The sequence below is a fragment of the Haliotis asinina genome, chromosome 7 (assembly GCF_037392515.1).
Source record: "Haliotis asinina isolate JCU_RB_2024 chromosome 7, JCU_Hal_asi_v2, whole genome shotgun sequence".
Lineage (NCBI taxonomy): Eukaryota > Metazoa > Mollusca > Gastropoda > Lepetellida > Haliotidae > Haliotis > Haliotis asinina.
This window is the reverse complement of record NC_090286.1, coordinates 5,516,097-5,534,056: the sequence shown is the minus strand read 5'-3', so window position 1 is coordinate 5,534,056 and position 17,960 is coordinate 5,516,097. Positions and strand designations below refer to the sequence as shown.

Genomic DNA, 17,960 nt, shown 5'->3' with positions numbered 1-17,960 from the left:
TCACTGGGATTTTACAACACTTCATTCATTTAGGCAAAACTTGTGTTTCCTTGTGCCTCATCAGGTACATGTGATTTGTTTCTCTCATCTACTCCCCCCAAACCATGTTTCAGGACTCCCTATGGCTTTAACCTAGTTTCCAGGTGTGTTGGAAGTGATTTCCAAGGACCTTGCACTGTGAGTAGCTTTTACCCTACATAGAAATGCATGTGTAATTGACTTTGAGAATCTTCATCTGCGTAAAAAGAGTGAAGGGATAGTCCTGATTGTAAACAAAACCATGGACCAGCTTGAACTGTATCTAAATGAAAATTTGTTTCCAGTTTTTTGAAGTTATGGATATTTGGATCAGTGACAGTCAGCCTATTCCAGCTGTCTGAAACTAAACAAACCTTGGCATGGTAAACCTGTGCCTCTGGTAGGATCATTCGTCCAAGCTATGGAAAAATGATCTGTTATCTCGGAACTTGAAAGGTGGTGGTCAGCTGAGGAATATGTATAGCAAGAATTATTTCAACCCTGCTTGTTGTCAGGACACCAAGTACCCAGTACCATGTGGTGACCATACCTGTAGGGCAACTTTCATAGACTGTCTGCTGGCTCTCCAAGACCTGGAGCAGGGACGCAGCACAGGTGAGTGGTTGAGTGAGTATAGGGTAACTTTCATAGACTGTCTGCTGGCTCTCCAAGACCTGGAGCAGGGACGCAGCACAGGTGAGTGGTTGAGTGAGTATAGGGTAACTTTCATAGACTGTCTGCTGGCTCTCCAAGACTAGGAGCTGTGGCGCAGCACAGGTGAGTGGTGGAGTAAGTGTAGGGCATCAATCATAGACCGTCTGCCGGAGAGGAAGGGTACAACACAAGAGGATGAGTGGGTGTAAAAGTAGTATTTCAACTCTGTTATGAGTACAGGAATAAGAATTTGATGTTGAATATCACCAGCATAGCTACACTATACAGAGAAATCAGATGACATGTTTTTAGTTGACAATACAAAACCATGTAAGGTGGTTGTCATTCATGGTATTGGAACTTTTCATAACGTGAATTGTTTTTCATTTTTTAGGTCTCAAACAGGAAACTGTGAAAAGACTCAAAAAACAGGACACCGCATCAATGCATTGGGCAAGTTCACATCATTAATGTTTCATCACCATTCCCACGTCTAATGAAGTTTATGATTGTATTCAGTTGCAAGCAACAAAATGTTTGACATGATTTGATAAATACTATATTATTTCACTTACCATCTGCTCACATTTTGTGATACTCAGAAATGAAAAACCCATATCTTTTGTTGCAGAGGTTTAATGAGAATGGTCCATACACATAGAAAGAACAATCATCCGGACACATCCAACCCATGACAAGACACACAAACAACAGCTATTAGGAGGTTTAGGGAGTATTTCTGCAGTATCATGGCTGATATGAGCAGTTATAGGATTCAAACATTGCATGTGGGGTGCAGTGAAAAGGCTACTTATTTTGCTCAGAAGTTAAATTTTGGGAAAGTTCTGTTTTCAACCCCTAAACTCACTTTAGGCAATGGCTGTCTCTCACTGTGGCAATTGATGGTAAGTTGAATATGGGCATTGGAGAGACCATTCTGAAAAAAGCACCTGAATTTGGTTTTTAGACACTTTTGCTGATGGAAATCAGTATTGAATAGAATGCTCAAGTTTATGTTATTATCTAACATGGTGTACATATAGCTTTATTTATTATGACAGATAAACTGATAAACTGATGTATGAATATAGTGTGTTATTACTGGGTGGATATTAACTTGTGCATAATAGCAGCGTTCAAAATACCTGCCTGCCCAACTGCCAAGGACAAGTCATTTTCCAGACGGACTGCCAGATTCTCAAATTCACCTACCCAACAGTCGGGTTAAAATTTAGACATGGATATGAAGGCTGCCAAGTTTTACAGCTAACCAGGCCTGCCGCCTGGCTAAAAAGTTTGGGAGTTTCAAACTCTGATATTGATAATAGTTGACCTTGTAGAGACTGATCTTTTTTGACCAAGTGGGTCAGTGTCATGTTATCCTTAGCGACGTCGAATCTCATGGTGGTGTTTGTTTCTCTTAGTTTGTTGTTCTGTACTGCAGTGGATCACGTGGTCTGACTGAGAGAGGTGGCAGTTTGAGGTGAGTAAAGATTTGGGTTACAAGTAATCTTCAGCCACGTATGACTGTCATAAGAGTAGACAAACAGGATCGGGACTCGCTAACTTGGTTGATTCCAGTCTTAGTAGCCAAAGGTAGATCTATGCACTGGAGTGTTTGATGCAGAAGATATATGACCTGATACTCCATCTTGACATGATTTGCTTCTTGTGGGAAAACGACTGAAAACATTTAAACAATGAGTCCGCAGAAGATGGAATTCTCATGTGTGAGTCACCTTCACAGGATTCGGAACACAATGTTGAAAGGATCATATGAATCATGGAGTAGGATAGAGTGAGTGAGGTTTAATACCACCCTGAATAGCATTTCAGGGTACACATGTAATATACAACATCGATGAAACTCAATGGAAAAACTGTCCTCAATGTGCAGCTGTAGATGTATGAGTCATTAAACAACAATCATTCTGTATGGATGGACAAATCTTTATGATACTACACATCCATCTCATTGAAGCTGATAAGGCAAGATTATTCTCCTGACGATTATGCTTTATTAATGTTTCATAAATGTACTTGTATCATACCAAAAGGGTATTACAAATACACGTCATCATCATGATGATTTCAGTAATAACAACACTTAGGACTAAGATACAAATATCACTAGCAAGTGAACATCTGAAATCAAAATACCAAGCTGGTCACATGAACAGTTTGTATTTGTTTCCTCAAAGTACTTTGTACAAAAGTATTTGTAAGAATTCCTGATGTCAAACAAGGTTAACACATTTAGAAAAATTTCATGGCATACATCATAGTTACAGATTATTTACTAGGCTACCAAGTAAATGCAATATCACAATACTTCAGGCATCAGATCATCACATAGCCAGTTGTGTTCAATATGAAATGCCGCCATATGGCTGGAATACTGCTGAGTGTGGCGTAAAACTAAACTCACTCACTCACTCACTCAATATGAAATGGATCCACAACGCAAATAGTCACACTGTAAAATGAGAAAACACACACAAAAAAGGTTCCCGGGATTATATACAATAAAGGATCACCCCAGTCAAAAAGTAGTTTAAAATTGTTTGTAAATATTGGCTAAGGTCTATAAATGAAATATTTTGTTGTTGCAATTTGTGGCTTTTACAAAATACAAACAATTCATTCCAACAATGATACAAATTGACAATGGATGCAAATAGTCAAAGGTACTGCTGAAGCCAATTCATTTATGGCCATGCAAAATAACATGCATGTTACATTTGACAGTCCATTTAATCTTTCCCTTCCCACTTGATACATTTGTTGTTCAATGAGAATGAGAGAAAGTCAGTTACTAAATAGATAGACCAATAGAGTGTATCTAAACACCTCCAGCAAGCAAGCACAACGTCTGGGTTGTATGCAGAAAGACACGCTTAGCAACATAATACTTCCCAGGATGAAAGTAAAGCACATTCATCAGTAAATATTTTACAATTAATTTCGTTAGGTAACTGAGAAAAAAACTCGAATTCATTTTAGAAATGGCATACCTACTGAAAAGAACATGTTGCACCATCCACAGGGTTTTGTATTGTTCAAAACTGGCATCATGGTAAAACTGTCACTGAGGTGGGTTAGCAATACATAAAAGGAAAGGGGTGTACAGTCCAATATGCTGAGGCCCAGTCAGTGACAGCATACACCTTCATACTAGATTCTTGGCATTGCAAGCCGCGGAGTCACTATCACAACCATATATACAGAGGGCCACAATATTTCTTAAGTTGACATATCAAATACTGACAGAATCAATTTGTTAGTGGTAATATTTTACATCACAAAAATACAGATATGACCACCAAGGTACTTAAAACTGGGCAAAATTGGCAGTAATTTGGTTATATTGGGGCTAAACACAACCAGGTCATGCCAGGTTAGAAAAATCCCTGTATAAGTCTTTTCATCTCCAGGCACAGTAATATCAGGTGAATAATGAACTCTCTATGTGATTTTAAAATTGTCCAGTTGTTCCCTGTTCAGGGATGTAGTTGAGTACTTCATGAGGTAGTTGTCGTGTGTCTAGAACTCCGGGCTGCTCTCTCGCTTGCTGGTGGGAGTCAGGATGTACTGGTCATAAGGCAGCAGCTTCTGTTCCATCACACAATCTGGGGCAAATGATGGATTTCTCTCTTATATTTAAAGGTTTCACTTTCAAAGTTATAAAACACATGGATATGGTGCCCACAAGCCTACATCCTCGACATCTCCAGGGCATGACGTTCCGAGAAGTCTCCACTATACCCTGGACGCATCTACGGCGCTGCCCGATAAATTTATTACCTCCCTTTACTGGCTCCGCCTTCTCACAGTAGCCAATCAGCTAGTCCGCCGTTATAACCGAGCTTGCACGTGTCAACAAAGGTAGCGGTTTGCTCGCAGTGCGACTCAGATTTTAGGGAAATCATACAAACAAATTGACAGGTTTAAAACTTTAAAACAACATATGCAAGAACGCCTTCTACCTCTTCCAGAGAACCTCTGCATGGTTTCTATTGCCAAGTATAATCGGTTAGATAATTCAAAAAACGAAAGTGAGTTGCGATTGGTTCGCTCAACTTCCCAGGGTAGACACCTGATTGGATCAAAATACAATAAAAGGAGGTAATAAATTTATGTGGCAGAGCCGTAGATGCGTCCAGGGTATAGTGGAGACTTGGAGTGGAGACTATACCCTGGAGATGTCGAGGATGACAAGCCTAGAGTGAGTGAGTTATTATTTAGCATCAGATCGACAATATTTCAGCCATATCACGACGAGAACAATCTAATTTATATCAATATCAAAATAAATAAAGTTAAAACAAAAAAAACCACAAACCTAGAGCCATCTTAGTGGTGAACCAGGAATCCAATTCACTATCATACAGCTCTACACAGGAATTGTCGAGCCTTGTACAACTGAGCCACCAATGGTAAAAGCATCAAAAGACTTTGGATATTAAATAAGTTAAAGCTTGAAAAACATTATATATATATATTAATGTGTCATATTGTAGTGTAGGTCATTTAAATCTAGCAGGTCAATGCCTTTTTCCTCGTTCTGACTTCAATGATATATACTGAGAGATCATTTAAAAGCACAAGTGTTCCTTTCATGTGATCCCTTATTTCTTTTGCTCAGTATATTTTCTGCATTAATGACTTTAGTGCCAAATAGAGTTATCCTTCCTTCAGTGTGCCTGCCATGTTTCCCAGTCTAAGTAAACTTATCATCAGTACTTTTCGTTACACTCCACTACTGAGTCTAACAAAACCTTATGGGAGGTCGCGTCAGGTACCCTTTGAGGTTGACCATTCAGAACACAGCTTACCAAATCACGAAAGTGGAGATTTGCACATACCTTTTGAACTTTTTATCTCGAAATGGTTCATACCCGAACGATTCCGAATGCTATTTGGCGTACGCTAAGTGAGTGAGTGAGTACGGCTTTATGCCACTTTTAGCAATGTTCAAGCAATATCATGGCCGGGGACAAAAGAATTCACATATTGTACCCTTGTGGGGAATTGAACCCTGGCCTTCAGCATGACAAGCATATCCTACCCTTCGTGTCTCTGCTTGTCATTTTTCTTTTGCAGTTTGAACACAAAATCTGGTTTGAAAACAGAAAGATGGCAACCTGGACCATTCTTTAAATCCAGAATTGAGAAAAAAACTTGATTGTTTTGTGCATGTCAAAATCATCTCACCGAGTATCCACACAGGCTTGATGCTCTTCCTTCCAGTATAGGGCTCAGGACCAATGTACACACTGCACCTGGACACAGAATTAGTCACCTGCAACAGGAAACACTGAAATATTGAGGACATTGTGCTCCATGGGCACCTCAGAACTTCAACAGATCTCAGACAGAGCAGTCCCCCTACAAAGGGTGAGGAGGTCAGAGCACCTAGGGGGCACATATTTACCATAGCAAGTCACCTACATACTTGTCCCCCACACAGGGTGAGGAGGTTAACAAGAGAGCCTTTAGGGGGCATATGTTTACTGTAGACAGTCACCTACATACCTGTCCCCCACACAGAGAGAGAGGAGGTTGACAAGAGAGCCTTTAGGGGGCACATGTTTACTGTAGACAGTCACCTACATACCTGTCCCCCACACAGGGTGAGGAGGTTGACCAGAGAACCCCTAGGGGGCACACATTTACTGCTGACAAATATCTGTCCACAGCTACTGAATAAAGCTTGTCTGTATTCGTCTCCCTGGGACTGACGTTCCTGCCTGGCCACCTGGATTGAGTGAAGGTTGAAAAATGAAAGAGTAGGAGATTCAGTCAGTGGGCAAACTGGGTTTACATCATTAAGAAAAGGAAGCACTCATCATCCCAATACAAAGGAAGCTGACTAACCCGGCACTCACTGGGATTGAAGAAATAATCTGGTTTAGACAATGTGCTGGATTGTAGAGCTAATGATAGATGTACAAGCCATGGATGGGACTGAGATTTTATGCCAGTGTAGAGAACTTCACAGATTGGATAGATGCCGGTTTTGACAGCTTCTTCCATTGTACTTCCACATTGCATGGTGCTAAGAGTAATCATTAAAACTTGCAGTGTATATGATTCAGAAACACAAGGGGAGCTATCTTGCACTCCTGCAGCTACAAACCTTGGCCTGAGGGAACTTGGAGCAGCATTCATACGGTTCCTCATCCAGCCAGTGACCCGCCTCCACCGACTTGAATACCTGCAACAAACTACACACTGTAGACTCTGGCAGACTGCTGCCCTAGCTACATGTGGCTGACTATTTTAATCTCACAAATCCAGGTGTTTATAGCAGTGAGTGAGTTCAGCCTAATATTCCAGCAACATCATGGTGGGGACACCAGAAAATAGGCTTCACACACTGTACCCATGTCCGGAAATAAAGCCAATGATTAAGCCACTGGGCTACCACTCTGTCCCAGGTGTGTTTCGGAGGAAATGTCATGTAGCTCACCTGCCTGCTATTGTTGCATTTGTTGATTTCTGCCATTATTCCAGTCTCGAGTAAGTGGATAAGTTTGGTATAATGCCAGTTTAAACAGTATTTCAGTTTTTAGTGACAACTTTATTATGTTATGATGTGGCCTTTCAGGTTAGATTCTTATACTCTCATACTGATCGTATGAGCCAACCCTCAAAATGACAATTAAACAGACACATGCATAGAATGATGCTGATAAACCAGGAATTATATCAGGTGAATCTAGATTCGAACCCATTATCTCAAGTCTGGCAAGCCTTTGAGATGCACAGCCACTGTAGTAATTTAGACTTCTTATTCTTGTGATTTATGTCTAGACTGCCTGCAGTGTACACGTGATAAAGGTCCAGGGATGGGAAGTTTATTACACCTGATCTACCCACCCATTCTTTGTGGAGAAGCCAGCAGCCCCGAGCAATGGCTGCTAGAAGGTTGAGAGTGCGCCTAGCTTCCCCGTACACGACATGGGTGGTTGTCTCACAGACATCGTCCTGCATGAGGAAACCCCCGAGGTTCTTTATAACAGAGATGATTGTCTCCTGTTCACTGAAACAGACATAGTGTAGCAGTGTTTCAGAACGTGAAGTCTGACGTTCAAAGTTGGCTCCTGTAGCATTTGAACCAGGGACCCTAGTTATCACAGTCATAACTTTAAAAGCCCCTAGAGTTCATGCTATGTTTAATTTCAAAACTTCCTTTCAATGTTTGATCCTAACATTGGTTCTTGAAAAACCCTCAAAAACCTCACTCATCAATATCCTGTCATTTTCTAAAAGTAAAGCATGGGCTATACAAACCAGTGATTGATGAACAATGAATAATTAACGACTTTTATGCTGTCAGGTCCAGAACATAACCACTTCACAGCGTTTTCACTAATTTCAGTGTTATAGTAGTTTCATGAGGGCAATACCATAATGTCAAAACATCGATATTCATCTAGTACAAGGCAACAACATCTGAAGCTTACTTATCACCCAAACCAAGTCTTTGAAGGGCATTTAGAACTGGAATACATAAGAATGAAGATTTTATGGATATCAACTTCTTTATATGAGAACACAATGTTTCGGAGTTAATGCTTACTCCTTCATCAGGTGAATGTTCTCATATAAAGAAGTTGATATCCATAAAATCTTCATTCTTATCACCCAAACCATCCATACATGCATACTCTCTGCTGCCACCATGTACATAGCTATACACCTAGGCATACTGAAACATATTCACAAGACGACGCGCACGCACGCACGCACGCACGCACGCACGCACGCACGCACGCACGCACGCACGCACGCACGCACGCACGCACGCTCTGATCAAGTTCCACAACTACTGCATGTAAACACTAATAAGTTTTATTCAAAAATGAAACCCGATCATCATGTTTATTATCTCAACTACATAGCAAGGGTACTCGCAAGTTAACGTGAATTGTCAAAAGTCCATTAACATTTAATTTCAAATGTGCATAAAAATATACCATAGCTGACTCCTTAAAACATGTAACAGGGCAAATAGAAGAAATGGTGACCTTGTAACTGTCGAAGATGAAATCAACTTCATGCAGTAACAGAAGACGGATAGAAACAACATGCAACGAAGTAGATGATCTCACTAAGCCACACTTTTGAAAAGTCTATATTTTGAGGTTAAATACAAAACACTGTAAGCAGTTACGTTCCCAGTGGTGTCATTTTGTTTACTCTTGGCTCACGTTGACATAATGCTCCATCAAAACAATTCTCTTCCTGAACATATTTGCCTACTTGTCCTTGATCCATTCTTCAACTCAGCAAATTTTACAAAACGTTGTAAATCACGACATCAGACTGTCATGGCAGATGATTAATGTCACCCATAATTCAGTTACTGATAGTGCAGTCACCGTGGAAATGTTTAGCATATGCATTTAGATAAGTGATTAGGCCATTCTATGAGAGCTAGGTGTAGATGTACTCACTGTGTGTGTAAACTGGTCATGACTATGGAAGGACGATTTCGACCAAACAGGGAGGATGTAGGCAGGCAGGTTGATTTGTCATTAGCAAAGGAATTTGCTCTCCTGAGTTTTATCTGTGTGGGCTTTGGTCTGTCGCATACACCTGACGTATCATTCATACTTGTCTCTGTAGCTTCATCGTCTCCATTTTCACTGGAAGACTGACACAGTGAAGAACGACCTCGTCTTGGTTTTCTTTCATATTTTGGTTTCTGTGTTCTGCGTTTGTCATTTTCATAAATACTGCTGAGCACTGAGTTGGCGTTTCCCTTGCCAAGCCGTGGTTTACACACAGAGAACTCATCTATGCTAGGTCGAGGAGCAGCTAATCCTGTCATGACTGCCGTGCTATCAAATATGGCGGACATAGATGCTCCCAACATCCTTGATTTGTCAGACTCACCGAGTGTGGATAAGGTGTGGTCAGTTCTTGAGGTGTCTGAGTTACACATATCACTTGTAGCAGCACTAGACACACGTCCCCTCACTGACCTTCGCCTCTGAACCTCTGTCCCTGCCTTATATGTATCCCCATTACATCGTGTTTTCTTTTTTGTCTGTCTGTCAGTATCTGTTGTGTCACTTTGCTCTTCCACTTTCCGCTTCCGTCCCCTGTGTGATGGTCCTGACCCAGGTGCCTCCATTGTTCTCCTCCTGCCTCTCTTCACAGGGCCTGATCCTGGCTCTTCCAGTGATATCCCTTTTTCCCCCTTCACTGGGCCTGACCCTGGCTCTTCCAGTGACCTCCCCCTATCCACCTTGACATGTCCTGACCCAGCCTCCTCCACTGACACCCTCCCCTGGGATCCTTCAGTCAGTTGTTTCTTCCGACCCTGGACCCCACAATTCAGGGCAGGGGAGACTAGACTTGGCCTCTCTACAGTGGAGCAGTGTGTTGGTTCCATCAGAAATGAAGATGGTCTGACTGGTTCTGTAAGTAATTTCTTCTTCCTCTGACCCTTCAGGCTAGCATCCCTGGGGACATTAGATGCTGGAGCAGCAGGGAGTGGATCTTCCTCTTCCACCCCTTGACATTCTCCTGCTGGGAAGGAAAGTCAGTATGTGTTAATGTGTGTCCTGTCAAACGTGCTACAAAAGTCATATAAACATCTCTGCAACACCATATAACTATACAAATCAGGCATTGTCATCACTGGTAACACATATGATTCATTATCAAGCAAACTGAAAACTTGAACAAAATCTGGTCGAGAAATAGTTTGACTGAGAGCATGATCCAATCAACCATGTCAAAGTGACCAGAAGCATTGGTACTGATCCATGCCTGTTGGGAATGATGACCTGCAATCAACCATTTATGTCACAGTGACCAAAAGCATTAGCACTGATCCATGCTCGTAGGGTATAATGACCTGTAATCAATCACATCACAGTGACCAAAAGCATTGGCACTGATCCATGCTAGTAGGGCACAAAGACCTGTAATCAACCACGTCACAGTGACCAAAAGCATTGGCACTGATCCATGCCAGTATGGTACAGAAAAGAACCAGGAAACAGACATGACGGGCATTAAAGACAAGTATGGGTTATGGATACATATTTCATGTCATCCCCACATGGTTTTCAAGTAGCTGTTGAGGTGACTAATGAAAGTACCACAGAGCTGTGTGGAAAGACTCACTGAAGAGTTTTCTGATGAGCGGCTCTGTGTCATCAGTTGGTCTAGCCAAAGGAGAGAAGGTCGTTCCTGCAACACAAAAAAATTCATACAAATTCGCTCTAAAACATATTTATATTCTACCCCCAAAATAACAAAGGAAGATGGATTCAATAGTCTAACTATCTATGACATGGAAGTAAAGATGATATGAAGTCTATATTTCTATATTTCTATATTTCTATCTATATTTCTAACCCATGGACCAAGAAGTGCTGAACAATTTTAGAGACAGCTGCAGTTGATTGTGTAGCAAAGAATGTTGGGTAATGTTGTCGTCTCCAATGAACTTGCATGACAGTTTTATTTTGATCCTGATCTTCAGCTCATAAAATCAGTTTGATATCTGACAGTTTGTTTGTCTGTGTCCTGTTAAATGCTGCACACATCTATTTTTTACATTTTGTTGAATTACAAAAAAGAGTATAGCGTTTTCTTACAAAAAGAAACAACCCACTTATCATTAGAATGAGCGCAGAAGTATAAAAAATTCATAACCAAATATAATTAAAACGTTGCTTACAACAACTACACATGCATGCAGTTTTTACCATTTAGTTTGGCCAGTTTCAACTGCTTGAGTTTTTCCCTCATGCTGGGGGGAGTGTCTGGGATGGTGAGAGACACGGGTGTGGTCCACCTACTGTCACTGGCCTGGTAGCTAGGAGACTGAAAATCATACAACACATGAACAAACAATCAAGTCAGGACCCAACAGTGTGAAACTGCTACACAATTATCTCGTTTCAAAGTAAACTGAATAAATTACTTTTTTAATATAAGGCCAAACAGTCTTAAACCATGCTTATTTTTACCAACATTATATATATGCAGTCTGTTCAACTGACATAACGCTAACATAAACATATGAAAAATACACAAAACTGACACTGATAAACGTGACATCTATTGCTTATAGTGAGGTGAGGTGAGGTGAGGCGAGGCGAGGCGAGGCGAGGCGAGGCGAGGCGAGGCGAGGCGAGGCGAGGTTTGATGTTGCACTTAAGATTATTTCATTCATATGATGACATGCACGCTTGTGCCTAGACTTAAGTTGGTTTTATAGTGCTAGCTCACTGAGATACCGTGCTGCAGTTAAGCATGAATACTCCACTCAGACACACTCAGATACTGACTCCCAGCCAATCAGTCCTTGCCGTACCCACTAATGTAGAGCACCAGGCAGGGATCAACAAGTACCGTAAATTTTCACGTCTTTTGGTATGATGCAACCAGGGATGGCACCAACGATCTTCCACTCTCCAGGCAGACACTCTAACCACTACACCATGGAGGTAGTCTGCTCTTAATGACTTCATAAGATTAGGTTACATGACTAAGTGTCTTGAACGTAACATTGTAAACCAAAAGTCACTGTGCTCTGTAATCTGATTGGTTGAAAAACATGATCAAACGGTATTGGATTCCCGGAAACTGCAAGACTATTCCCAACCTATGTCTGTAGATAAGGATGTCTCTGGTACTGCTCACCACAGATCGAGGTTGTGTTTCCTGTACAAGAATGGCCGGAGGCGTGAACTCAGGCGTTTCCTCCATGATCTGAAATCGCTGCATTGTGGCCACCCGCTTCCGCCTCTTCTGACAGCGCTCGGCACTGCTGACAACATCCTCATTGAAGTCAGACGGCTGCATAGACTTCATTTTCTGAATTGGAAACCATCTCATAATATATGGCATGTGTGAAAATATGGTTCATTCCTCCTCATATCACAAGGTGTGTTTGTCACTGTTTGTGTGTTTGTTTATTGTTTAAAAGAACTCTCTGCACTTTTCTAGTTACATGATGGCAGTCTCTCAACAATCAAGCCTAAACTAGACAACAGAGTCTGGGTCTACTGTAACGTAACCATGGCAACAGTATTGTACTTTACCTACCTTCCAGTGGCCTTTTGGGAATTCCAAGTCTAATTAACGAGTATCTTATCCAGATCTAAAGACTTTTTTTATGAGCAGACGGAAGTGTGACCATAATGCATTGTATCTATTCAAAAATAGGCAGCATGAAGTAATGAGTTGCTTGTCAGTTCATGGTGACTTGACAGTATGAAACACTGCTATTTAGACCCTGTAGAAACAGAGGAAGATGTACTGGCCCTATGCACTCAACCTTTATCAACAATGTTTGAGTGTACCGTAAAACAACATTCACTGACCTTGAAGCGAGGAAACTGGACTGGGGTGGAGGAGCTCTCAGGCACAATGGCCGGAAACAGCTTCTCAGATACATGTTCATCCTTCTTCCTGCAACTGGAGTGAGTGAGTGAGTTTAAGTTTTACGCCACACCTAGCAACATTCCAGCTATATGGCGGCGGTCTGTGAATAATCAAGGCTGGACCAGTGATCAACAGCGTGAGTATCGATCTGTACAATTGGGAACCACTGACATGAGTCAACCAAGTCAGCAAGTCTGACCCCCCCGATCCCGTTAATCGCCTGTTATGACATGCACGGTCACCTTTCATGGGTTGCTGAAGATCTATTCTACTCCAGACTTTCACTTTCACAAGTATCCTGCAACTGGGACAGCAACACACACAACATGAACATGCACTTCATGAATACAAAAGCATGATAAATTATGCATCACAATTAATTATGGAATTTACAGTGTTTCAAACTGTTCCTTCATGAAAAGGTACACATAGACTCACACACATGGCACATCACATAGACTGTTCTAGCAACAACTGGCTGACAACAAATTCATTGACATTAATGTCTGGGCCTCCCATGTGTCCGTAACTCCCATACTTTGATATAGGCTTATGGTAGATTCCTTTGTGGAACTGGGTACTGGAATATATCTGCTGGAACAAACCCTTACAGCAGATAGTGAAATTAATTGCCTTCTCTTTAAGTAGGTGATTGAATATGGTTTTACACCACTTTTAGCAATACATATTCCAGCAATATCACCAAACAGGACACCAGAAAGGAGTTCCAATTTGGGAATCGAACCCAGGCCTTCAGCATGATGAGCATATGAAAATGGTCTGCATACATGTCTCATCATTTATGAACACATACACTGTTTCACTGGAATGGAGGTCAAGCTCAGAGACCCAGGTGATGGTGCTAAAGTTTGGGATTGCATCCTGACAGCTTTCATTGTTGCTCATGATATCAATCACTTTTATGGTCAAGATTTGGTAAATGCAATCATTAAGCTGGAAAACAACAACAAACTAACCTGTCGACCCAGAGAACCGACACAAGGTGGATGTTCTTCTTGATGGCCTTGTCTCTAGTCCTCTTCAAACCCTCTTTGAAAATAACATGGGTGACATCATCGGTGAACTTGGAAACCACAACGGCCCCCAACTGGCGAAGGGCAGCCGAGATGGCATGACTTCGGTTATCATTACATGTCCGCACCTCTACGTAGGCAGTGACACCTGGTGGCATGACAAAAAACACATGACCCTTAAAAAGTAAAAGTGGAAATACAAATGTTTATCTGCTAATATTTGTTTCATTATTTTTTCTCATAATTTTGACAAAATCTGTACAACCGTTTGCAAAGAATCTTACCTAATTTATGGTATAAATTTAAGTAAAACAAGAAAATACCAGACAATGAACATGACGAAGATTACAACTTTTTGCTTTCATAAAGTTGTGATTAACTCCAAAACTTCTTCAATGTTGGAAAACAGAAAGCTCTCCAGCACTGTCTATTGGAAACCTATCCATGCCAACCAATATCTTCACTTTAGCTCCAACCACTCTCTGTAGGTTAAAAAAGGGATCATTTCTCCACCCTCATCCGAAGATCCCATCCTCGATATCTCCAGGGTATACATTCTGAAAAGTCTCCACTATACCCTGGATGCATCTACGGCTCAGCCCGATAAATTTATTACCTCCCTTGGTTGGCTTTTTATCCAATCAGGTGTCTACGCTGGGAAGTTGAGCGAACCAATCACAACTCACTTTCGCTTTTTAAATTATCTAACCGATTAAACTTGGCAAACAAACCATGCAGAGGTTCTCTGAAAGAGGGGTTCTTGCATGTATATATATATATATAAAGTTTCGGACTTATAAATTTGTCTGTGTGATTTCCCCAAACTGTGAGTCGCACGGGGAGCAAACCTTCGCAGTTGCGACTGCTACCTTTGTTGACACTGGCAAGCTTGGTTATAACGGTGGTCTAGCTGATTGGCTACTGTGAGAATGCGGAGCCAGTAAAGGGAGGTAATAAAATTATCGGGGCGATCGGTACATGCGTCCAGGGTATAGTGGAGACTTATCGGAACGTATACCCTGGAGATATCGAGGATGCCGAAGAGCCAAGAGCATCGGTTTCTACGGTTCTAAACCAATAAGACAGTTCCTCATCTGTTATGACTAGTATCCCCAGAAGTTAGTAAATCTCTAACAGATGTCAATGAATTCAAATCTGCCTTAAGTCCCAGAGCTATTCATTCATTTCGATCCAAACTTAAGTACAAGAGTTTGCCAAATCCTCCATTGTCGCTTAAGGTTAGGATGTAGCGATCTCAATGCCAACAAATACAACATACATATATGAGAGAGAGCAGATTGTCAGTGTCACCACCCTACTGAAGATGCACGTCATTATTCCTTTGTATGCCCCACATTTGATGCTTTAAGAGTAAATAAATTTTATTATAATAATATATCAATGGCTTTTCATTAGAAACAATCTTATGTGGAATGTCCTCCTTGAATCCACAATCCACAATTAAAACCAGTCCATCAATCTTTAATTGAAACTAGGCGATTTTTGCTGAGCAAACCATATACAACAACCTACAATTATAAGACGCCTTAGTGCTATGAATACCGACTGGAAACAACATAAATGTATAAAACCATCATGATTTTAATTTTCTGACTACATGTTAAAACATCAATTTTCAGTATATCATCTGTTTCTTATCATGATAATGTTCCATATATATATGTACATTGGAGCAGTCTTCTCATAAGTTCTCTTGAGCTTGTTGACCAATCCAGTTCATGAAAATTCTGTTGTTGCTTTTTAACGAAATAAATATGTTTCAACCAAGTTAATCAATGTCATCAAAACCACCTTCAAACCAAGAGATAAAGAACCATGTCTGCAATCAGGACCAATTGTAAAAAGTATCTACCTGATCCTTTGTGAATGAGGAAATTTCAATATCGATTACAACCCGCCCCTCCCACTACAAATGAAAGAATACAAAACAGCAGCCCGACTATGACTCCAAATCTGCTATAGTTGACCACATCCAAGCCAAACAAGACCATGCAACTGTCAAACTGGCTTCTTGTCTGTGTAAAGGATGTACATTCTCTTTAGATGTGTTTCAAGATTGATTGTTACAAGGAATCATAGCTCAGTGTTCACTGACAGTGTTTTCACTGCTAATGAAAATCATCTGAAATACAGTGAAAATGTGCTGTGAAACTAACAAGAGCAGCCAGTGGAAAGGAAGCCTATATCCCTGTTTGTCTAAATGTACAATTGATTTGATTTCTATGGTATCACTTTCTACATTTAATACATATTTTCCCAAAAACACATAGAAAGACAAGATATCCCTGCTAATATGATAATAATAGACATTCATAAAGACTTTTTGGACCTTTTCATATATTGACACTACCATGATTAGGCCGGGTTCCAGATAATTTTTCAACATGAGGGGTACCTACAAATTTTTTTTCAAAATAAAAGTACTGGGAAAAGTTGGAGTACTTAATGGAATTTAATGGCGTGTAAGTAATCTTGTGTTTCATTTCATATATGCACCACAACATTGCTACTCTTGTGCAAACAGGTCAAAGAACAATAAAGCGATACATTTCAGATACATATGTCCACAAATGATTTTCAGACTGTACACCATTGCTGTGGTGCATATCAGCTACGCTTTTGATTTCTTTCCTACCGTATCATGCATATTTTTTATCCGTACATACGCTGATATGGCCTTATCTGGAGCCCTGATATAGGGTTAGGACAAGGATTCCTTGGTGTTCATGATAATTTTGAAAACTCAGTACAATAGTTCAGCAAACAGTTGGACAAAATGTGCTGACAAAATAGTGATACATAGTGTTTAGACAGAGGTCCTACCTCTGAGAATGTGTGTTGCTGGTGCAGACGGGGTAGATTCATCACTCAGCTCTGAGTCAAAAGTGCAGTCGGTTTCACCCTCCCTCACATTCTCTATTGTAGCAATACTGTTTACATCAGAGTTGCTTTCACTCAGGATAGATGAACGCTGGAACAGACAATGCATAATCGTATAACAGTCTGCAATTCTATAATTCAGGACTTGAGTCTTTTTTGGAGTAGGTTGTACAGTTGATAGTAGCTACAACTATTTTATCCAACAGGCTGGCTCTGAAAGGGCCTTCACACGCTGGGCTAGAGTACATATGAAAGAATATAAATACAACATCACTCTTCATTGCAGTGCAGCGATGTCAACAGGTTTTAGACGTCATAGAACTGTAAGTCATGTAAATGACGAAGTCAGGGCATTGTACTGAATCTACTGCGAGGAGATATCATTCACACAACTTACCCCACTTTTCCTGTGTACATTTCAGCAATTGTACATTTGCTGTTTAATTTGGCTTTGGTCCCTTTGCAAGAACCAGCGGAGGGCCAGTCTTAAAGTGCATGCAGTTGAACATATATCGGTGATTCATCCATATGGTCATTTATGCGGCTAAGAATGACTATGTGTGTGACCTTATGTAAACTGTAGCCAAGAGGCTTTCATTCAGTCTCATCATCATTGATCCACCGATCTTGATCTTTACAAAATAATGTTCGCAAATCGATAAAAACGCAATCTTAACATGAGGATGATACAGTAATTTAACAAGTACCCGAGTCATTGTCACAGCTCCAGGAAATTATCATTTTAGGTCACACTGGAGTTCTGTTACTCTTCAGCATGTTTGTTGACTTCAAATATGGCGCTGAAATACGAACATATAATTAGAGTAATCTCCCTTGAGTGTATAAGGCCAACCGCTAAAATGTTGCAGGGATATGAGGGACGGCAATATCTTTAAAAGGGCTTTGCTGACATTGTGAAATTAAGATGTGGCATAA

At 40.7% G+C, this 17,960-nt stretch overlaps 2 protein-coding genes across 2 annotated transcripts in view; one reads left to right on the top strand and one right to left on the bottom strand.

Annotated features, from left to right (window-relative positions):
* Positions 1–1,748, top strand: part of LOC137291339 (uncharacterized) — a 48,968-nt gene extending 47,220 nt beyond the window's left edge. The window contains exons 29-32 of the mRNA XM_067822646.1: positions 114–177; positions 534–633; positions 1,067–1,125; positions 1,304–1,748. Of these exons, the coding sequence (XP_067678747.1) occupies positions 114–177; positions 534–633; positions 1,067–1,125; positions 1,304–1,333 (253 nt within the window). The 3' untranslated portion in view covers positions 1,334–1,748. The remainder of the gene's footprint in view (positions 1–113; positions 178–533; positions 634–1,066; positions 1,126–1,303) is intronic.
* Positions 1,749–2,667: 919 nt separating this feature from the next.
* LOC137291340 (microcephalin-like) lies at positions 2,668–17,841 on the bottom strand. The gene is made up of 13 exons (XM_067822647.1): positions 17,732–17,841; positions 16,968–17,115; positions 14,067–14,271; positions 13,029–13,122; positions 12,346–12,519; positions 11,406–11,523; positions 10,819–10,884; positions 9,135–10,215; positions 7,555–7,717; positions 6,812–6,889; positions 6,290–6,430; positions 5,887–5,974; positions 2,668–4,301 (listed from the first exon to the last, which is right to left on the bottom strand). Exons 1-13 carry the CDS (start codon positions 17,738–17,740, stop codon positions 4,216–4,218), a joined length of 2,451 nt encoding a protein of 816 aa, XP_067678748.1. The 5' UTR covers positions 17,741–17,841; the 3' UTR covers positions 2,668–4,215.
* Between the last annotated feature and the right edge of the window lie 119 nt (positions 17,842–17,960).